This window comes from Takifugu flavidus, chromosome 3, assembly GCF_003711565.1.
Source record: "Takifugu flavidus isolate HTHZ2018 chromosome 3, ASM371156v2, whole genome shotgun sequence".
NCBI lineage: Eukaryota > Metazoa > Chordata > Actinopteri > Tetraodontiformes > Tetraodontidae > Takifugu > Takifugu flavidus.
Genome location: NC_079522.1, coordinates 12,434,040 through 12,457,135, shown reverse-complemented (window position 1 = coordinate 12,457,135; position 23,096 = coordinate 12,434,040). Strand labels below are relative to the sequence as shown.

At 43.2% G+C, this 23,096-nt stretch overlaps 2 protein-coding genes across 7 annotated transcripts in view; both read left to right on the top strand.

Annotated features, from left to right (window-relative positions):
• LOC130522796 (neural cell adhesion molecule 2-like) overlaps nucleotides 1-6,715 on the top strand; it is a 175,627-nt gene extending 168,912 nt beyond the window's left edge. For all 6 annotated transcript variants that reach the window (XM_057027525.1, XM_057027522.1, XM_057027523.1 and 3 more), the window contains one exon: nucleotides 2,979-6,715. In XM_057027525.1, the coding sequence (XP_056883505.1) occupies nucleotides 2,979-3,093 (115 nt within the window). In that variant the 3' untranslated portion in view covers nucleotides 3,094-6,715. The remainder of the gene's footprint in view (nucleotides 1-2,978) is intronic.
• A 106-nt stretch (nucleotides 6,716-6,821) lies between these two features.
• The window catches only part of LOC130522800 (uncharacterized), a 53,774-nt gene continuing 37,499 nt past the window's right edge, over nucleotides 6,822-23,096 (top strand). Inside the window, exons 1-6 of the mRNA XM_057027530.1 lie at nucleotides 6,822-6,944; nucleotides 8,019-8,281; nucleotides 9,374-9,453; nucleotides 9,703-9,839; nucleotides 19,690-19,850; nucleotides 19,975-20,055. Coding sequence (XP_056883510.1) covers nucleotides 9,837-9,839; nucleotides 19,690-19,850; nucleotides 19,975-20,055 — 245 coding nt within the window. The 5' untranslated portion in view covers nucleotides 6,822-6,944; nucleotides 8,019-8,281; nucleotides 9,374-9,453; nucleotides 9,703-9,836. The remainder of the gene's footprint in view (nucleotides 6,945-8,018; nucleotides 8,282-9,373; nucleotides 9,454-9,702; nucleotides 9,840-19,689; nucleotides 19,851-19,974; nucleotides 20,056-23,096) is intronic.

Sequence of the window (23,096 nt, the reverse complement as noted above, 5' to 3'; positions counted from 1 at the left end):
GTCACTTAGGCTTACAGACTACAAACACACATCTGTAAACACACTGTGATAGCTCCACTCTGACTATGAGGTGCACAGCAGCCTAGATCAAAGAGGCCAGTAGCATTAGTTTGTTTTTGTGTCCTAGCCCTCAAAGTGTGTGTGAGTGTGTGTGTGTGTGTGTGTGTGTGTGTGTGAGTGAGTGAGTGTGCGTGCAGGGGGGTGATTAGTCTCACTGAGCTCAAAATCAGGACACAAGCTGCCTAATTAGTGCATTTTCTGATTAGTTTCAGCCATCTTTGCTTGAAGTACAAAGCACTGGCCTCATTTACAAATTTCAGATATTTGGTTTTCGCTGCAGCAATTTCATGTGTACAAAGTCCAGACAAATAGTCGCACGCTCGACCGCGGCTCCTGTTGCCTGCAGCCACATCCAGCCAGAACTCGTGACCGCCTGTGATATGTAAACATGTTTGTTATTCTGCAGATTTAGCATCTGAGAAAAGAAAGCCGTTAAAAAGGCAGATATCGCCCGTAATGTACTGTGTATGTCCAATCTGGGTTTGCATGAATCTAATGAAACATGAAATTGGATCCACACTGGAGGAACTTCAACATCTCGCAATCGACCACGGAGGAATCCCCTCTGGCCCTCTGGCATTATCTGGGCACATTAGGTACATTATCATGCAGAGCGTCTTCCTCTACGTTCTTCATCGCACTGCCTGAATTAAACTCCTGGTAAACGTCTCTTTGGGATATTTGGCCGTAATTTTTTGAAAAAAAAACAGCTTTAAAAATGGTCAATTTACTGTAAATGTAAAATAAAGACGTCCAGAACCTTTAATGGTGTTGTAAATATAAAGCCCTAATTTAAAATGTTAGACTGAACATTAGTTACAGTTGTTTCTAAGTGGCTTTGATCAAACTGTTAATTAAAGGTCAGCATTAATCTAATTGTCAACGTGATGGACATTTTACCCCGAATCGTACCCATTTATTAAAATTAATCACGCTGTGATCTTTTGTGCCATACTTTCAGTCAGCCAGTTTCCACTTCATAGTTTGTCCTCAGTCAGGCGCCGGTGGACGCACAGTTGGACTCCTCGTTGGACATGGAGCAGGGCCAAGTCTCTGATCCAATACTGCGCTAAAGAACAAAAACCACAATAAGAAACCCTCAAATCTATTGAGAAGAATCCGCAGAAAGAACAAGCTGCACACAACAGTTAGGGAGAGCGCCCACACTAAAGTCCCCCGGTGCAGATTGAATATCTAAAATAGCCTCACTGCCAACGCCAACACCATAGAAGGAATAACTCCATGATAACTACTCTATAGCTTTCTTTTTATTATTATCATTATTATTACTGCCAGCTTTGAATTTGGTTTCCAAAATAAAGTGATGAGTAGAAATACATGCATTTGTTCCTCAATTCAATTTAATCACTTTCTTGTTCTCCTTGGGGCAATTTAAAAGGTACTGAGGTCACACACACCTCAGGACATAGTCCAGAAATATAAACAGCCCAACAAACCAAAAGCAGTTCCGGGTTTATAGTACATGACATGTATAAAGTGCATGGTGCGTTTACAGAACATGATGAGGTCCCCGGAGGATCCTGAGAGCTATTTTGGGGTGCAGACAGGCGTCAGATGAACCTCGTCTGGTTGATGCATTGTTAATGACCTCCATAATAAAACTGGTGGTAAATCTTTGTTGTCCCGTACAGCAGGAAGCTCGAGTGAGGATTGTTGTCACTTGGATTCAAATAGCTGCTTCAGGTGTGAGCCAGTTTAAATGCGTTCCGACTGGATGTGGAGTCAATGTGGGAGTGACGCCTCCTGCCTGTCACCAGTCACTCTGTAACTCGCCGTAGGGTCGCGCACGTGTGGAGCTGAATGCAGATAAATCAGCAGAGGCTTGTCTTGACGACGAGGGATCCAGCCAATCACCTCGTTTGATTCCTTTCTGCTGCGCTGACTGAATGGAATGAAAAGCCAGCGGGAGACACGGCGTCGGCGATGTTATCGCTGCCGACACAGACAGACAAATAGATCAGCACTTAAAAGCCGCCAACAGCCAAACAAGCTCAGATGGAGAGCAGAAGAATGCAGAGAGAGCGGGATTCATGATCAAATTAAATCCACACAATGGCGCTTTTGTCCCCACCGATGCAGACTGTAGAACACAACACAAACAAAGCGCACTGATCCAGGCCCCCAAATATAGATGTTTTTAATACGGCGAACACGAGGAGCGTGTTTGGTTCCTCAGGACGGAGACGCGGCCTCTCTCGGAGCTCCGGTTGCATCTTCTTTTACCTTTCAAGTGAAGAGTTTGGGTGCTTCGTGTGGAGATTCTTTTCTTTAAGTCCTTTCAGGGCCCCGCAGAGGCTTTTAAGTCTAACCCCGCTGCGTCTCTTTTAATTCAGCGTTATTAATCCGAACAGGAGCAGCTCCCCCAGCTGTGAAAGGTCTAAAAGGTGATTACTGCCAGGCTCCAAAGCCAGAAAGGACACCTTTTGTGGCGAAACCCATTAAGCCCACTCTGTCTTGTGGCAGCATTTCAGCACTAATTTCACTTGCTGCATGTCCCTGTTTCATATAAATCCGTCGTCTCCGTTAAGCCCATGCTTGTTTGCCAGCGGCACCTCGCAGCTTATCAGCACACATGGCACATGGAACTTGGGTTCTCTTGTATTCAGATGCGTGTGTTTGTTTCTCTGACTAGTGTATTCTAAAACGATCTTTTAAGATGAAAGTTTCTTATGCTGCCATGCTATAAACAAGGAAGCACACGGAGGGGGAAACCCGCACGTGTGGATCACTCATACATCATTTTCTGTCCTGTATGTCGTCACGTCATCATTCCTTACATTAGCAAATACTCATTTGCAAATGTAATAATGCCAAATTTTTATCTCAGCATCATTGCCAGTTCAGGAGGAGCTTCGGGTCTCTCGCTCACCTCTGCGTTTCCTCCCCCTCCTCCTCAGGAAATTACCGCTGAAGGAAGAAAATGGAAAAGAGTCTCTCAAGCCGGATACGATTGAAATCAAAGTGCACAGTGACAACAGCATCCTCACGAAACCGGACGACAGCAGAGCGTAAGGAGGCTCGGCCCCATCACCCCCCCTCCACCACCACCACCAAAAGAACATTAGGATCATCAGACCAAATCCCAGAGAATCTTCTACACTGGAAATTAGTGGAGTGAAATATGATTTCTGTTTATATCAATGCCCCAATGTACGGCATTTGTAAATACAAAAAAAATAAAATAAATAACAACAAAAAGAAAAAGGAAAGAGAGTAAGGGTCAACCTTTTAGACACCTGGCGTGATAAATGTACCATCAGTGGAAAGTTTGTTGCTCAATGATTGTATTTCATTTGTCTCATGTCACTGTTCAGATTTTATTTTTATTTTTTTTCCTGTTCTGGCCGTCTGTTTTAAAGAAGATAAACACTACTGTGCCGCTGGTGCTCTGTTCCATGCACACGCCCCGTCCTCGCTGGAAGACGCTGCGATGGTTTCAGCCAATCACAAAACACATCGAGCTGGTTGTCACTGCTGCCCTCTAGTGGCAGGTGGCAGTATTGCCCCCCACTTAAACGATTCCCAGTTGTTTGTCTCTGATGTCACCAGTTTGCCAGTGGAGGATCGGCCCCTGCGGCTGCTGTACAGGGTGGGGGGAAGAGGACATGTCATCTCAGTTTGGCCAACCCAGTCACCTCCTCCTATGCCTGTGTGAACCGTTGCTAATGCTTCTGAAGCCTTTAGTGCCGGGTCAGATGCTAACTTATAGTTGTACGGCACTCTCATTCATGTGCGCTGGTGTCTGGAGGCAGCAGGAGGGTGGGGGGGGGGGATGTTGCTAGCTGCTAATCCTGCTTCTTGTACCAAACACACCTGTTTCTGTCATCCTCAGTGTTCAGTTCTGCTTTGGGGAGTTGCCCTTTCTGCTTCGTCATAACGCACCAGAACAAACTGTGGTGTGTGTCCCAGTGCACAAGTGTAGTTCACACATGGAAAAATACTTCAGTGTTGTGTTTCAAGCACACAGGTGTCTGGGAACTCTGACGATTCCTTACAATTCCTGTGTGACGTATTTAGGATGGAAATGAATTTGGAGTTGGTCTCGGGTGTTTAACGTATTCTGGAGGCATCGCGGCTGGTTGATTAGCTCCAGGTGCAGGAAAATGCATTGCTTCAATTAAAAAAAGACAAATAAAAGCCAGCCTGTGTTGCAGTTTGAACACTTTAAAACCATACCCGTGCGTTGATTTTGGTGTTGGCATATCATTTTTATATCGACAGTAAATATTGTTGGCCCTCTTCAACTTGAACCGTGGGATTTATTCACGTGTTCGCTCCAGAATCTGTGTCACAGGAAAAGAGGCTCAGTGTCCGGTGGCCTGATGTACAGTTTGGTTCGAGGTTGAGAGATGTCCTGCACAACTGGCCTGAATGGTGTCATGTAGTAACTGTCGCTGTTAGTAGGGAAAAAAGAAAACAGACTCGTGGCACGTGCGCAAACGATGCTGACGAGGACTCAATCCATGTGTGTCGTGCATGTTTTAAATGGACAAACTGGATTTCATTTGATACCAGTCAGAGATCCGTCTCCGAGTCTCTTTGTTTCCGTTCTGCTCCTTGGTTTCGATCACTGTTCCTCGCTGGTGTTGTCACGTTCTGTACATAGGTCTTGGGAAAAAAGAAAAGAGTATTTTACGAAGCTTTTATTTAAGTATACTGGAAGAGATTTGTCTTTCTTTTAATGCAACAGGCTTTGCTGTATACAGGATTTTCCTTTTCTTCTCAGCGCTGCTGATGCAGCTTTTTTTTTACCCCTCTGCTCCTTCTGCTGTGTTTCAGTCCAAGGTTCAACGATGATGTAATTTTGCTTTTTGACCCCTCCACATTTGCTTTCCCTCTTCAAATCTGTACCCTAAAGCTGTTTCACAGCATTTAGATTCAGAAAGTAATGACAGGGGTAGTGTGCCTTTTTTTCCCCTCAACCCCCCCTTGTGGCTCGGCCCTGCTGCGGTGGTTAAGACCACCACATTAGCGTTAGGTCTCGACCACTTTTCTTTTTTTTCTTTTTTTGCCATCGAACATGTCAGTGAACCTGTGGAATCTGTCTGAGTGCAGTAAAAACGGGCCCAAAATGGCGGGCTTATTGTAATGTGGTGAACTGTCTCATCACACAATGCTTTGTACTTGTTTTGCAGTATCTGTGAGGACACAAACCCTGGACCCCATTCACTTTTACTGTAGCTGTCCTGGTAGATCTTCAGTAAAACTGATCTTCTGACATTGACTTGATGCCATTTCATAGCTCCAGCATATGGACAGACTCGGTGATGGTGTATCTGGTGCAAGGTCATCAAAGCAGACGACCATTAGCTGTTTTTGTACAAACAAAATATGTGTTTGGCTGGAAATACATTTTTAACCAGTCGATCACGGCTGTTGTAGTACACCACACTACGATGCACTGTTAGGTTTTTGGGGTCAAATGTAGGGTTTGGGTCGCCGTACCCTGTCCGACTGATCCAATGCATGAGTCCACATCAGCCCTCAGCATGAATGTGTAACTGTGTTTCCACATAGATGCAGTTTAGGCTCATTCAACAGAATATGGTGTAGCAAACATACGATAACATGTCTAACATGCTGTTTGAGATTGCGAATATGGAAACAAAAAGCACTTAGAGCCCGGCTAATGCGTGGACACAGACAGTTAGCATCTACCAGTTGTTGGATGGGATTAGCATCAGTTCTGTCCACCGTCCCTGAACTCAGCTCAGGCGCTCGGGGGGAATAAAGCTGGGTGAACATGCTCTTTTCATCAATCAGGTCTAGTGTATGTATGCTGAATGTATTTGCAACAGTATTTTGATTGTGGGTCCATCTTTTAACTTTTCTCAGTGCAAATTTAAAAAAGAAAGAAAAAAAAATATATATATATGTATATTGTCCTAAATTAAAGACCGAAGGCGTCGTAAATTTCTACAGTGCTTTTTTTTTTTGTTCATATAATTTATTTGCTAATCTTTAAAGTTTATAAATCAGAGTGTATTAGTGAGCGTACCTCTCTTCAGTTCCATGGTGCATTGTGCAGCATTATGACCATGTCCCATATATGGACCTGCGAGTGTCCAGACGAGTCCCCCGTTGAGGTCCAACTTGCTTTGAATCGGTGACAGACATCCACCACCACCACTGCCTCTTCCTCGCCACTCGCCACCCTCCCCTACCTCTCGGACTCCGCCGGTCTTTATCTCAGACCTCTCAGTGCTCGGTTCTCTCATAGTGGGCCCTTGTACCTGCATACCTGAAATGGATGGTCCTGCTGTGGAACGGTTCTGCTGCCTGTTGTGACAACTGTAAATATGGGAGCACAGTGCCTGGAGGCTATAAGATTTGTAAATGTTTTTTTGTATTTGACAATTAGTCAAAATCCCCTCGCCCCTTTCCCCTCTCCTCTCGTCCTCCCTTCTCTGTCACCATGCCTCTGTCCTTTTTTCTGTAGGAGGTAAAACAGGCGTATTTGAACTTAGTGTACAGTATGTGTTCCCTCTGTCCCCCATCTTTCCTGGACTGACCCCCGCTGTGTGCTTTGTGCAGGAGGTGGGAACTATTGATGTCTTTCTGTACGTACCTGTGGAAACACTTGTGACTCCTGTCATTTGCCGCTGTAAATAAACATGTCCTGGTAGAAAAACAAGAGCTGTCATCATTCACTGTGGCCATTTTTATCTTTTCTTACTGTAAAACGTTTTTAAAGTAACTTTTTTTTATTATTTCGAAGTGTGATAATTTATTATTTACAGAAAAGCCAGATAAATCTTGCACGATGCTCTTTGACTGGGAGACTTCCTATGGTGTCCAGTAGGCGGCGCACCTGCAGCTAATCACGCCCTAACAAGCGACAGGTGTTCTTCCGCCTCTCCGAGGTAAGCGATTTAATACTAAATTCCTGGCGAAACTAATTTTACATGAAGTATTAAACGCTTCAGCGAGAAACACTACGTGCTTCTGTAAACTCTTGAGGTTTTAGACAGCAGACTCACCACCTGTGACGTCACGCACGCACACGGGCGTGAGGTTTGCGCGTTTCCCAGTACTGTATTGTTATAGTATTTCGCTATTTTGTTCCTACTCTGGAGCCTTTGAAATGGCCTGGCTGGGGAACAAGCAAGACATTGGACATGCAAACACTTGTCTGTTGATATGTAGAACATACATGTATTTTGTAGTGGAGGTGTTCTTTAAAATTATCCATTTGCAGCCGACAGCTAAATTTCATGATTTAAATTTCAAACTAGATATTTTTGTGTCTAGGGAGACCTCGTTCCTGTCGGTGATTTAAATAGTGCCCAAATAATAAGATACTTTTTCTTTAATAAACCAGCCATACTGTGATGTAATGTCTTGCAAGAGTGACTATAAGAGGGAAAAACACTGTTACATATTTCCATGTATGAACCTTTAATTATAATCTGTGCTTTAATGAGCTGCAGTCTTGTCTGAGGACTTTTCTACAAAGACACAGCTTTAATAGCTTTTCATTTCTGAAGTTGAGCGAACCCCCCCCCCCCCCCCCCCCCTTCAGAGGAGAGTTGTGTTTTTATCAAGGTTATTCTGAACCTCCATTAGTCCAGAGTTTAATAGTAACCGTGTTGCATCTGAATCTGGGCCTCCCTGGTAACAGCTGACTGTCTTTAAAGATAACGCAGCCAAATAAATTGGTGAAGCTCTGCTCAAAGGAGGAATTAACCAAATTCTGAGAAGCATGGAGAAGCCAGCAAGTTCTGTTAACAAAGCTTCCCCCGCTCGGCTTCCATTTGAAGTCGGCAGATAAGACTTCTCGGGCGTCGTGGGAAGCAGCAGGTTGCCTGTTGGATTGTGGCTGGAGGGGCCGCCGCTAACGAGAGCAACAAACATGAACTGGGATATTTTTACGGCATTAACGTTCAGAGGAGGTGCAGTAAAACCTGCAGTCTGATTTCTCCTCTAATCTCGAACAGAGACTCCCTGATGAGGACGCCGCCTTCATCTCAAGTCAGACAGAAGTTTCAGGACTCCAGGAAGAGAGAGATCACCCACCATTAACGCCTCTCTTCTCCCGCCCTGGAGAATCCCACAACGGACGGGCCCGTTTGTCTCTGTTGAGAGGAACGATTTTGGCAGGCGCATCCCTCCGCCGCTGCAATCTGCTCCATTTCAGACTCCCCCGGAAGACACTGGACCTAATCTCTAATTTGACAGCGCAGATGATTGGAAGCAGCAGGTACATGCGGCTGTGCGTGCGTGTGTGTGTGTGTGTGTTGTGTGGTGTGTGTGTGGTGTGTGTGCGTGCGTGTGTGTGCGTGTGAGTGAAAGAGAATGAGAGCTGGAAGCAGCTAATTCACCTTCAAAAACAATTTGTCCTGGCAGGAAAGGCAGTGTTATACTTTTCTTTCTTTTTTCTTCAGTTTAACTGGAGGTTTAAAAACACAAAGGATTCTTAAATCAGATTTATTATCATGAATTTCTACTTATTATCCTCATTGGCACTTGCGTAATTTGTGTAATTTTGTTGAAAATATGCAGGATGAAATGGACACTTTAATTATTGAGCTGTTAACATAAATTTGACCAGCACATCTTTTTTTTTTTCTTGAAACTGAACCTTAAGACATAAATGTTTTTTGACCCCAACCAGCTCTGCAGTGAAGAGACTGGATCCACGTGACCAATGGGAGCTTTATGGCTGCTTGCAGAGCAGCTTGGGTGTTCAAGGACACAGGGAGGAGGGGTTTTTTTAGTTCAAAATGACCCGACATTGTAGGCTAATGCCTTTAAAGTGATGTAGGTGTCTAAAAAAGACCCACGAGCTCATGTGCAGCTCAGTCGCCCACATACACAGTGGAGATCTGGGGGACGTCAGGACCGCTGGTCACATAATCTGTGAGCTGTGATTCGGGGCTCTTTCATTCCAGAGTTCAGGCTTGCTGGAAACATAATTGAGTCTGTGCTTGTACAGCAAAGCTGCTAAAAAACACTTTGTATTGGATGAAGGGACATTTCCTTGAACGGTGGAGAACTTTCCGTGCGCCATTTGGCACACATCAATCCTGAATGCATGGATTTTGTGCTTGAGAGTGGTGAATCAATGAGTTTTTTGCCTAATAAATTAAAGGTGAGCTGCTGTTTTGTGTGCTGTGTACACAAACTGTGGCTTTGAATAAATTTGGGTAATACTTCAGGATGGATTAATCAGATATATGGATGTTTCCCCTCTAATCTTAATCAAACACTGAAGACGTGCTAACACCAGAATCATTACCAGCAGTACACACAGTTTCTCTGATAACGTGGATTTTTTATATTATTTTTTTAGCACCTATTTGGGAAACCGCAGCTAAGCTAAGAGGCTAAGTGGGCTCTGATGTCGACTTCCTGTTTCTTGGACCGGACGTGGTAAATAATCGTTCGTTTTAACTGTACGATGCCAGAATATTTAAAAGTTGTTGTTTAAATAGCAGAAAATATTAGAAAGGTATTTAAAGACATTCTACAACTTCAATGTTTTTAAGAGTTGTTTGAGTGCTAATTAAGCACCAAGCTTAATTAGACAGCTAATAATGCTAATTCATTGCTTTTAGGATTAATGAAGTAGACGTTTCCGCTCCAGTCAAAGGCTTCTTATCTGACATTTAATTCTTATAGGGACCACGATGGAGCCTGGTTTTAAATTAGCTTATCTTCAGAAAGAAGGAGCCAAATCCTGATCTCTTCCAGGAGAAGACAGAGCATCAATTGATGACAACCTTTAATTACAACCAGTTTCTCCTCCAACAGTCATGGTAGGTCCCACCACGCTCACGTCCTGTCTTATCTATAAAAATAGCTCTCCGTCTTCATGTTCAGATCAATTCTGTGATCGATACATTATTTGGTGTATTAGGTTCCATCTTTCTGCATCGTTGATTAGATTTCAGCTCTTTGTTATTTTGCTGGTATTGTTATTTTAAATTTGACTTCACAATTGGCTTTATAGCCTGACACACCCACATAAGACACTGTACCTTGAAATGGCGTTTTTATGTCTCATAAAAATGGCAAATTGAAGCACACAGTAAAATGTGTAGGTTTATTATTTATATTATTCAGTTTAATTCTCTCTCAATGAAGTGAAAATAATCATGCTTGGGTTTTCTTTGATTCCGGGGCGGCCCCATTACATCCAAACCTTAGCCAGTGAATCAGTTAAGGGAATGGTTTTCTTCAACCACTATAGGATTCAATTTGAATGCAAAGGGGACCTAAATGGAAACAATTCAAATCAGAAACCCTGTTCTCACAAAGCAGCCCATCAGCTCAAGTTGTTCAATTTAGACTTCAGTTTCATACATCCGGCTGATGAGCGTATCGGCAGTGACGGCGCACAAGACGAGATTTAGCAATTTCCTTCAAGAACATTTTACAGCCAGCCCACGATGGGGGATTTGACGTGCATGCGCCCATTACGACACTATCTCCCTCCATGCTAAGCTGTGCCGCTAAGCACACGGCCTGGCTACATGTGAGCGGGTACATGTCACATTGTCCTCAGAGCTGCTGTAGATTATCACTGCATTTGCAGAGTGTCATGCATAACCAAGCAGAGCCTGAGGAGAAAATTCTCGGCCAGTAATTGAGTGTGTATATATCGGGGTAAATGTCAAACTATTTGTGAGTCGTTCCTCAGCCGCGGCCCTCTTCTCCATTAGCCTAATGCGACTGAGTTACTCAATTAGGTTTTGTGCAAATTCATTGGATTTTTTTATTAAAACTCAAACCGATAGTAATAGATGCACCTCTGGGAAAGCTTTAAAAATCAATTTACTAAACAGCCCAAAATTACCCCCATAATGTCCCCTTGGACCGGATTTACCTATTGAAGGTAGTTCTTGATGGTGTGTGAGTAAACTTCCAGATGAAAGTGATCCTCCAGTCCAGTCTGTGTTTCAGGTCTCTGAAAGAGGAATCAAAACCAGGCTGTCAAAACAGCCCCTTCAGGCGCTCCCTGCCGCTAATGAAGTGGAATACCCTGGCATGTGAATCTGCCATAGAATGGTGGATTTAAACATAATAATGTGGATACAATCGGCCAGTCTTGGCTCATTAATGAGGCAGGGAGAGCAACCAGCAGACAGGATTAATTAATTATGGAGTGACATTTATGGATAACAACCTTCTGGTGGATATCATGCTTAATGAATATGCATAAGACTATCAAAGGAAGGCATCCAGTCGAGATGAAATGTCTGTATTCACGTCCTCGATGGGGTTACGGCCACGCCATGTGACCGAGCTGCACGTCACCGTTTCAAACCCTCTGATGTTTGGAGCTTCAGTAGTTTCCACATTTCTTGGCACCGTTTCAGCCATGATAGTGTGGAAATATGCTGTGTTTGGATTCTTAATTAAATTTTATATTCCCGTCCTGATCACTGTTAGCTGGTTTTAGAAAGTCATATTCAAATCACCTCTGACATCACGCTGTCAGCCGTCTCTCCTGAATCGGGCGTTTTCTTGGAACCTGCCAAACTGGCAAATTAGAAAACATTTGCCAGAAAAACATGGCTTTTATTGGTTCTTCCCTGGTTATTAGGTCCAAGTCTGAGCAGTGGGACACAATAGAGGTGGAATCGACCTGGAATCCTTCTCCTCACACCTGTAGCTCAGAAAGTGAGATGGCATTTAGCAGCTAAAAACACATTAGAGAAAAGCGTGTTTAAAGCAGTAAAACCGCCACAATCAGTCTCCAGAGAAGCACTGAGGTTGCACAAATTCTCTGCGTCACATTTAAAAAGGCTCCTCTTTGGCTCTTGGCCATCATCTCAACGGGCTGCGCTGTCATCCATCCGCTGGTTTGGTTTGTCGCGCTAATGATCGAACGGTCAATTACCAGGGGAAACAATATAAGCTCCTATGGAGAGGTAATAAGCATCGATGTACGGCCGCCTGTGTGTTAAAGGGCCGCGCGATGATCTCCAGAGCACGGGTCACCTGCGTGTTACAGCTTTACAGGCGCTCTGTTTTTAAACAGACAACCCTACATTCAAGGACAGATGTCCGTATAGAAGTTTTGTAAGACATGAGGGTTTAGGCTGAACTACAAGTGAACTTTCACTAATGTGTTTCTACATGTGTACGTGTATAATTAACCAGTGCAGATATGCGGGCGTCAGTGCAGCAGATGCTGGATAAGGCCATTCAAATACTGGACACTTTCTGTTATGTCCCTCCTTGAATCCCTATCCGAACATTAATGAAGAACCCGCAAGGTCAAACTAATTAAATGGTGATAATCAATACCATTCTGCATTATTGCTCTTACAGAACCTACGAGAACATCCGTGTTAGAGAATATCATCCTAATGAAGGTCAACTTAATATTCCCCTCAGCGTTATGGGATGTGTAGCCATCGTGTTGGCACTACTAAAGCTGAACGGACATTCATTTGAAACACTGGCATGAAGGGACGGAGCGGATTCGGCGTCCACGCGCTGACCTTCTCCAAACGATGATGGATGGCGAGCTGCTCATCTCATTGTCTCCTTTCTCTGCCGCATCAGTCACCAACACCATTCGGTGATGATGGTTTTCGTCCTCTGGAGCCGGACAGAGGTCAAACAGACGAACTTATCGTACCTCGAAGTGTTCCGAACGTGCAGTTATTGGAAAACTGCTTTCAACTTTAAATTTGGTTTCATCGATAAAAAGCTGGAGTACAGTCAAACTTTATGGTACTTTTAGGTGGTCGTGTTTAGGTGGCATTTAATGGACCATTTTATGTGTTTCCCTTTTAGTCAAAAGCCTCTTCAACCATTCACAACAGGAGAAATGATGCTTCTCCGTGTTATTTTTGCTGATGACACAGAGTCTTTTATTGGATTGTTGCCGCTGATTCAGGCACATTATCTCATCATAGCAACAATTTGGCCTCAGATCTTATCTAATTATGAAGTGGCATCCGAACATCGGGCTCGCCCGAGTGGCATTTATTACGTATCATTATAAGATCGTTTGGTGCTCTGTCAGTCAAGACGGCGTTTTTTTACGGTGCCGTACAGCCTGTTTTCTGTCGGCTTCTCCCGGGGATCTCCCCTCCAGCCAACTCCTCGTCCTGGCACGGAGGATGACGCCTGTCACCTTTTAGTGTGCGCCGAAGGTGAAATGACATTTGAGCACCGTGCCAAATGTGAGTGCTCTCTCCTCGCACGCGCCGCTGTCAGATGTGATTACTGGTATTTTGGCTGCCTGTCCAGAGAGGATGGTCACATGGCTTCACCTCCTTTTTGGGTAGTCAAGAAGGGAACCCTCCATTTGGCTTTGCGCTGCAAATCTGATTAGTGGAATTGTAACAACAGGTTGTGTGTAGGAAAGCACTCCACGTAATATCACAAGATTTTGGGGGTGATGGTGTATTGCAGAGTGTTTATTGCTGTCCTCTTAAAATGTGAAGCGCTCATTTGACTGCGAAATTAACTGATTTTAGTTTCAGAAACCTGCAGAAACCTAGCGCATTGCATTAATTCTATATCAATACGAGGCGTCCGCTGTCCAGAGACAAGAGTTAGTCAGTTAGCGCGGCTGTGGCTTAGCCAGGATTTAACGGTAGCTGCTCGTCGCTGTCGTCTGTTTTGACTCCATCGAAGCCTCAGATCTTCTTCCCAACTTACTTCCAGGATAATGGAAAGAGCTGTGTGGGAGCCTTACACCATTAGGATTTCCGAAAGACGTTTTAATGGGCAATAATGCGCTTAAATCTGAGAGGGATATTTGAGATAACGGAGGCACTTTTTTGTAATGGATATAATTAAATCCACCTCGTTAAATTTCACCGTTCTCTGTTCACGAGTCTCTGTAAGCCGTCATTTTAGGTCGTGCTGTGCAAAAATCTGCGGCTATTTTCTCTCTGCATGTACCCAGGCTCATTCCAGATTCAAGCTGATTAATTATTTATATAAAGATTTTGAATATGTATGGATTTTTGTTTTTAATCCGATAGGAAATTAGTGTCTTAAAATTTCTTTATGACTGAAAGAGGACCTTCCCACATGGTTTTTTCTGTCTCTTGCAGACATCAGCAGTAATGGTGCCTCTACAGAGTGAGACGGTGGGCTTGAAAGAGAATATAGGTGCACCCGCTGGATTAAAAAAACAAGAAGTGCTGTTCCTCACTTAGCTCTTAATACATCAGTATTATAGACTTCTTTTTGAAATTGCTGTTGTTTCCCTCACTTGTCCTTGAACTTTATTCATCCTGTTTATTAAGGGCAAGGACACAAGGGGTTCTCATAAAGAGCTCATAATGAAATGTGGGAAAGTGAAGATTCCCACAATATTTGTGATGTTGGTGTTAGTTTAAAGGAGAAACTAGTTACAAATTGGTTATTGTAAATTTAACTTTATGGCTCATTTTTCGTGCTGCGCTTTCAGTATTGCAGTTTTAGTGAATCAGCAGACGCTCGTTAGCATTTCTTATTTTTTTAAATTTTTTTTAAATTTTTTTTGGAGCATCCAAGTCGCCCAATCCACATGTAACATCTGCTTCAGTTGGCTCCCTGACAGCCTGCATAGAGACAAGTGCACCATGTTGCCCCTGCTTTCTGTTGTGGTCCACCATCATTCCATTTTCTGGTGTTGGTCACCCCCACCACCCTTTTCTGGCTCATTTGCTTCCCCGATTCCCATTTCGAGCTTCCTCCCGGGCCTCTCAGTCAGCCAGCAGCCTGCCAAGATACCCTGAGGTCGCACGTGGTCACAGCTAATGTGACAAAGCCAGCTGCTCATCATTGCCCGGCCAGCCTCTCAACAGCTGGGATTGGATGTAAGGGTCACTCACCCGGCTTGGCCTAAAGGGCCCTCCTGGGTGGATCACAAAGCTCACACATGTTCTTTGCACAGATAAATGAACTGGACTGTGTTCCCTAAGCTGCTTCTTTCACTAAAATGAATTTTTACTGGTCAATTTATTCATCCGTAAATAGCATTTTTGATCTGCTTAATTGTATATTCTTACCCAATTATCTTTTTCCGTATGGAAAAGTTCAGAGGTGGGGATACTACGATTAACTGGGCAGAATACTGGGAGGATCGGAGGTCTAACACCATGGAATTGTGGGATAATTTTTAAAAAAATCTGATTTATTATGATTTATTAACAGTTTCACCTTCATGTGATTCAGTTCCCTGATGTGTGTCGTGCCACCTTCTTGATCTTTCATAGCAACGTTAATCTGAACCTTTAGAAAGAACTCATTTCTTCACCGAGTGCATGTTGGGCTGTTTTATTGTAATTGGTTTCCTGCAGTAAAACCAGTGAGCGCCATGGGTAAAGAAAAGGAGAAAGTATAGATAAAATGCAATAAAAGTGCTGGGAAAAGGGCAGATTTTGAGTTTTGGAGCTTCCTGTGGGTCATTAAACATACAGAATACTGCTGATATAATGAAATTTTTTTTATTTTTATTTTTTTTTTAAAGAATTTTAGCAATACAGGAATTCAAGGCTGCAACACTGGGCATATTCTGCCCCGTTCAGAAGAGAGATCATGGAAAGCTTGATTTAAACAGAAGAAATAAAAAATATTTCTGTGCTTTTTCCATTTTAGAACTAAAATCTCATGTTTGGAGCAGCATTTAAGAACAGTCGACACAAACAAGAATTTAACTTCATGACCTTGCGGTGTAACTTCGTCCCCTGTCAAGTCTTTTTCCACTTTGGGTGCCGACAGTCAGCATCAAAGACAATAGACAGATAAACAACCCCAGCTGCCTATGACAGCAGTTTTCAACACAATCAACCCCAACAAAAGGAAGAGAAAGGCCCCTCACCAGCACTAATTGTTAATAAGGGGTTTCAGCATAATTGATTTCTCTTTCATTCGCTTTCCAATTTGTTCCTGCTGCAATGGTGTTTGTGTCTCTGGGGTCTAATCTAATGTTTGGTTTGAAATGTTTTTGCAACAAACAGCCCAGGGGATCAAGAGGAGCAGGATGCAAAGCTCCAAGTTGCTAAAGAGGTTACAAAAACCAGATGCCTTGCACATGAAAATGCCAGAGCGCCTCGGAGACTGCTGAGGAAATGTCGGAAACCTCCTGTTTTCTCCGATCGTAGCTGTCAGCCTGCAGCTTCCTGCTTACATCATGTGACAAGGTGCCGCAGGTAGTTGCTTTAAATGAGACTGTAGTTATCAGCCAAGATATAGAAAAGGTTGTTTTTCCATCAGCTGCATGGTCCATAGAAAACTGAGGCATTGCTCAGTACGGGGAGATAATTAAGTGCGAAACACAGGGAACACATAAGTGTCAACACTGAGGCCTGTGATGAGGAATGAGCTTCATCAGCCACACATGAAAGATTTTTTGTCAGAATTCTTAATCAGTGGAAGATGTCGGGTGGACTTGTTCGTGACTGCTTCTATTTTTAGCACGTTGGAGAGCTGTGAAAAATTTATGTTTATGTTTTTACGAGCTTCCCATCTTGAAAAATCACAGCCTGACGTAGGATTTCTGGGATTTGGCTGTAATAGGCAGCAAAATGCTTCTTTAAACCTGTGTTGGATCCTTTGATAGCTCAGCAGGAGATAAGGCAGCACATCTTATCTTGGAGGTGCCACATATAAACAAGCATGGCTGCACATCGATAAGCAGCGTTGTCTTCTGCGCTCTGCTTTGGCAAGATCACAAGGGGTTTCTTCTAAAGACGGCCTCAGCATTACCGTTATACTATTTATCCCTCTTGAATTATCATGTCTAATTGAGATGGAGATTACAGGGAAGCGCTGTGTGATCTTCACGCCCACACGTGCTCCTCCATCAGCTCCAGGGGGTCACTGCCCTTCCATGGGCTTTCATATTCCTTCAGCTGCACTCGGGAAGTATTTTAAATATGTCACTGTCTTATGGCGGCATGTATTTTTCAGTTAGCCGTTGGTATGAATGGATGATGTCCTGTAACTGTTGCAGCCTGGTGTGGTGGTTAAATGTCTGCTGTCAGGTCTGTTTTCACACACTGACTTGCTATTGTCTGATTCCTTTTTGGTTAATAACACATTGTGTTGGTGCTACACTGATGGCATCGAGCATCTGTCACTCTGCTGTGGATGACTGGCAGTGAAATTGTCACGGTACAGGATAATTGGAAGATCTTATGTTTTTGCTTGTTTGTGGTTGACAATGCCACCAAATCAATAATGTCTTATGTTCAGAAACAGTGGTGTGTCGCTCCATCGATCTTTTGTCCCATCGCAGTGAAGATCCATTTAATCCAACTGAGTCCCTGGTTAGATTTAAAAAAAAACACCCCAATGATTCTTTAGGGGGAAAACAGACCTCTAGTGGGAGAAATTACACAATGGCCTCCATCCTCGACTGATTCCTATACTGCAGAAAATGTACAGTATTTATTCTTGGACTTTTCAAAAGAGAGGTAGAGTGTTTAGTCTCTGCAGATACAATGAAAGCAACTGAACTCGGGGGACCCCGGCACATTTGCTGTAATGGATGCATTTTGGTAAAATCAAGACAGAGTCAAAGTGCTGCTGACACTAATTAATGAGTAACTGAAGGAAATGGTGCCGAACCCACTTTTCTGCCTGTGTGTGAAGATAAAAGCCGAACATAAAACAGATGTATTTTCTGGTGCTCTTCTCCCGGGAGCTTGTTACTTATTCACAGCCTGGAAGATGGAGGTCAAGATTCAGTTTTTGGGAATCCGAGCGCCCTGTGGCGAGCTCATTTCACCGGGGCTCCTCATGCGATTCCTTCTCTCTTGGCTCATCTTCCTGCATCATTTCTAATAAACAAAACAAATTCTTGCTGGGTGCAACTGATGTTCTAACAGAGAACTCTTTCCTTCCACATTTGCATTTAATTAGATGATTCATTCAGAGGATTCGACCAAAAAGCACGTAATTAAATGAAAACTGGCACACAATCTGACTCATTTATCATGGAGGCACCGAGGCGGCGTCAGACGCAGCATACTGTATGTAAATGAGGGAATGGACTTTGTGTCAGTAAACCCCCCCCCCGGGAGAACCCTCGGCGTCCTCGTACAAGTCACCTTGATGAGACGTGTATGTACATAATCTGTCTGGGCTGCTTGTTGCATAATTAGCAGTTTTTGGTACAAAGCTTTGATACTGTGAAACGAACTGACTCCAGAGGCTTTTCTGGAGCGTCTTCTAAGTTTTCTCTGCGCGTTGTTTTGAACTCTCAAATTCACGTGACATCCATGTCATGAAAGCATCGCCGTCACACCCGTGAGGTTTTGTCTGTTGTCTTGTGATTCCCTCTTTGATTTTGAGAAACAACTCTCCTCGTTTCAGGTCATTTATCCCTTCTCCCGAGTGTTTCTGCCCCCTCCCCATTAAACTCTGCGTATATACGGTCTGCGTCTTGCCCTGGTCTTTCACCCTGTCATACACACCAGCCTTTTGATTGATTGATTGATTGATTGATTGATTGAGTACTTTATTGATCCCTTTAGGGGGTGTCCATCAGGGAAATTAGCATCTCCAAAACAACGTACAGCACTGTACAAAATTACCCACCACCATTACACACCATTAAACCTATTAAAGATAATAAAAATAGAATAAAATAAGAAATAAAATGTCCACATCCCTGTTCCTGCTACAGACATTGTAACTGTAAGATTTTCAAAGATTTTGCAGAGCCTCCATTTTTAAAGCGCTGCTAAATTGTTGTTAATATTTGTTTTACTTTTTACACTTTAGTTTGGTTATCCTCCAGTCTAGACAGTTTCTGGTGCTTAGATCCTTTGATTGGATTTGATTTGGATTTTTATAATCTTTCAGTTATCTGTTTTTGTCCTCCCACCACTAGTGATATTTAGTTTAGATTTTACATTACTAAATTTAGTTTTTATTATACTTTTGATCATTTTTCCACTCTTTGGAGGAACAAGTTGATTCTGTTAAAGTTGGCTTATTCTCTGCATCTGAGTTCATTTCTGTTGACTGCCAGATTAATTTGTAACCACAGTAACACAGTATTGGCTGCACTACCGATTTTATGTCTGTCTTTCTTGATAGATGTTTTGGTCCTGAAATTATAAACTAATATTTATTCTCTAAATGTTAGTTATGTAGATTTGGGGTTTGAGGAAGGTTACATCCCTTTTAGTGATTTGTCTTTGTAAGTATACTTTTTGATAAATGTTGAAATAATTCAAGCAGCTTTGTCATTTGCAAACCATGCAAGAGCATCAGATGGAACCAAAATTATGCAACCAGGTCCTGCATTATTTATTACTTAGAGTTTAATAAATAACAATTCTAAACATAGAAGCAATAAGTAACTCTAAATAGTTGATAATGATAACAAATAAATAAATAAAGGGCTGCATTTGAGGGGGAGGGGGTTCCATTATTAACACCGCCCCACCAGAGTTAAGCAGTCTTACAGCTTCTTTCCAGAATCTGTTCCTCAGACTGGTGGTCCTGCTCTTTATGCTCCGCAGCCTCTTGCCTGAGGGGAGAGGGACAAAGACTGTGGGTGCTGGTTGAGTGAGGTCCGTCCTGGTGCTAGTTGCTCTCTTCCTGCATCTGGAGGTGTCAATGTCCTCTGTTGTGGGCAAGCTGACTCTAGAAGTCCTTTGTGCAGCCTTAATCACCTTATGCATGTCTTTTTCTCAGCACCTCCCATGGCACGCACATCTGCAAGGCAAGGTGATGCCTGCGCTACCAAGTCCAGCACGCCTAAGCCGCCTGAGGAAGTGGCGGCGCTGGTTGGCTTTCCTGACCAGACTGAAAGTGATGTTGCTCCAGCTGGATTCTTCACTCAGGTGGCCACCAAGGTACCTATAGCTGAAGACCACACATCTTCAGATGTGCAGCAGGAGGTGACTGCCCACTCAAAAGTCCATAATTGTCTCCTTCATCTTAAATCTGATGGTGATTCTCGCTGCACCGACCTTCTAGATCTTCCACCTCCTCACTGTTGCTGGACTCATTGCTGTTGCTGATGCATCGGAGCACTGTCGCACACAAACTGGACAACATGTGAGCCCCGATATTTTGCAGAGCAGTAATATGTGTCTGTCCGACAGAGGGTCCAGGGCCCAGTTGCAAAGGGAGGAGCTCAGTCGAAGGGTATGAAGTTTATGAACCACAGTTTGTGGTATGATAAAGGTCCATGATTAAAGCCCATGTGAAGTCTACAAAAAGCACTGAGCCGATGACATCAGATGTCGAATAGTGAATGTTGTGGTTACTCTGGTTTCCCCACCTATAGGGACCAGTAGCTGTAGTATTGTATATGTACATGGAGCTTTATGATAACCCTTGACCTTGATCTCTGGAAGATGAAAAGCCCTCTGGATTCAGTTCAGCGGTATTTTGCCTTTTTGTTTCGCAAGTCAAGAAGGAACGTGTTGCTGCACAATCGCACAGATCGTCTCAGCAGATTTATAAGCTCCTATTTTCATAAAACACAGAATGTGGAAGAATTTCCATGCCGGTTAGCCTGTGACCCATTGTGAGAAGTCTAAATTAAAAAAATCCTTCTCAGGACAGAATGTTTGAAGAGTTTGGTTTTGAAACCTCTCTGAATGTACCACCAGTCTGTGATTATACTTATTTTCAATAACAGAGGCCAGAAATATTTTTGCCAGTGTTGAAGATTACGACTCGAGTGGGTATTGAGTACCCATCTAGCTGCTTAGAATCATTTTTTATAGTGTTTTTTTAAAAGTCAATGAAGCTGTGTATGCCCTTGAAGCTTTAATTTTCAGCCACACTAACCAGTAATATGTGATCAACCGCTTTTACCACGCTTTGCTTTCAAATTTTCTTCCTTTTTAAATGCGAACCTCTTCTGACTTCCCCAGCATGCGGCCTGTGTTCATTACTCTGTCATCCCCCGGTGGTCACTCGCCCCCTCCAGAGGTTTGGCGTGAAACAGCTTTAGCTGCAGGATACATTAGTTGGATGCATTGTTTGTGCTCCCCATTGTTTCAAATAATAGGAATTGAATGGATTAGACGTGGCTAATGTTGCTGTCAACTTCCAGCACCCTCCTCATGTTTCATTAGCATCCCCCAGACTGTGGCACCATGGTGGCAGGCAGCAATTGCAACATCTGAGCATTCATTTGGGAGAAATTCAAGCACAGCACTGTAGGAAATTGTTGTAGCAGATGGTAACTATTTCAGGCCTTAGGACAGGGGACAAAAAACCCTGTTTTTGTTTTGTTAACCGACTTAATGCATTGACATCACATGAAGTTCAGTTTTGTTACCATATTTCTTTTCCCCAGGATATTGATTCCAGGCTTGAGTGGCCTTTTTTCCCCCAAAAAAGGCAGACAAAGATTAAGAGCAGTACATTCTTTTTGTTTAGGGGGGGCACCCTTTGACAGATGATTTAATCAATACATTTCTTTCTGATGGAATTGTGCCTGAGAAGCTTTCCTAGGCTGCAACATTATTGACAGGACAATTGCAAAGCCTTTGAAGCCTTTTTCCTTTAACTGGGAAGGGTTCATTTGAGTTATCAGGAAAGAAATACATTGTTTTTACCATCCCCAGCATTTCACTTAGGGCAGTTGTGATGTGCATTTCAATACGGCCATTCCATTATCTGTTAATGTGTATCATCAGTTTGCAAATGAGCCAATTAAATAACATGGTGCTCGCTATGCAGTTGTACAAACAAATACAGTCAAAGCCTTCACTATCTCAGTTTATTCACTTCGCTCTATGGCTCAGCTGGGACTTGTGATGCTCCGATGTGTTGCCCCATTTTCAGCTCAAAGCAGCAGCTGTATATCTGTGCTCACATCTGAAGGCAGCCAACCTTCCTTTTCTCTGAGCAAAAACAAGATGGCATAATCTATCTATCTATCTATCTATCTGTCTATCTATCTATCTATCTATCTATCTATCTATCTATCTATATCTATCTATCTATCTATCTATCTATCTATCTATCTATCTATCTATCTATCTATCTATATCTATATATCTATATATCTCTATATCTATATCTATCTAGGTTTTGATGATGGTGCAAAGAAGACCCCAACTGCAGCTTAGCCTTTCTGTGTTCTAGTAAGGAAAATGGATGAGTCTAATAAATTGCTGGTAATCTCTCTAGAGCCAAGCAGGACACCGGCGAATCTCTCATCCACACTTTTGTATCCTCAGACAGGGTGCACAGCATTGTCCCCTCAGTCAGTCTCCAAGCAGCAGGGTCGCTCCAATAAGCATTTTTTCCCCGGCACATATGATCAGAAGATATGCACTGGTAAAGTAAATGTGACAAAGACATGAGGTATAAAGCAGCAGTGTATGGTACCATTTTTACACGGCTTTGACCTGTCGGCACATTATCAGATAATCTGCGGGGCAGTTTTAGGGGTGGTAGGTATCGCATCCATGTATCACATCCGGCGGTTTGATCTACAGCTGCGGAGTTGAAACCCAGTCCCCGAGTGCTGCAATCCAGCCAGGCAGAAACAGCTTTCACCAAGGCGAGTGGGAACTCAGGTAAAAGCCGGTTTGATTGTGGCCCTCGAGGCCTGGATTTTGACACCCTTGATCTGTCGAGACCAAAGACCAGCGTTTATGTATTTGCTGTTGAGTTGTTACCACACTGAAATAAATACCCTCCAGTTCTGCACCGAGGGCGTATCTTTTCATATTTCCTGTGTTTTTTGCCAGAAAATGAGAAATAGTCAGCCTAAAATATAATGGCCAAATGGCTCCATGGACCGCTCTCACTGCAGTGCCAGATGGTTCGCTCAAGTACATCTGAGACGTGGAAGTGTAATGTGCATTTAATGATATAAAATTTGGCAGCTTCTGAACATGAGTTAGTGTTTGAGAATAAACAAGGCTATGTTAAAAGGTAGAAAGCACAATGACTGACCACATGTGCTGCTCCGCTGACTGCTCTCACTGCACTGATTCAATTGCATTTTAGATTTGAAGGGAGCATCCTCCTTGAATGAACGATGTAATCAAAGAGACACCTGCGTTGTCCATGATGAAGGATCTGTAGCTTGTTTTGTCGGCTTCAGGTTCATCAGGCACCTGCAAATC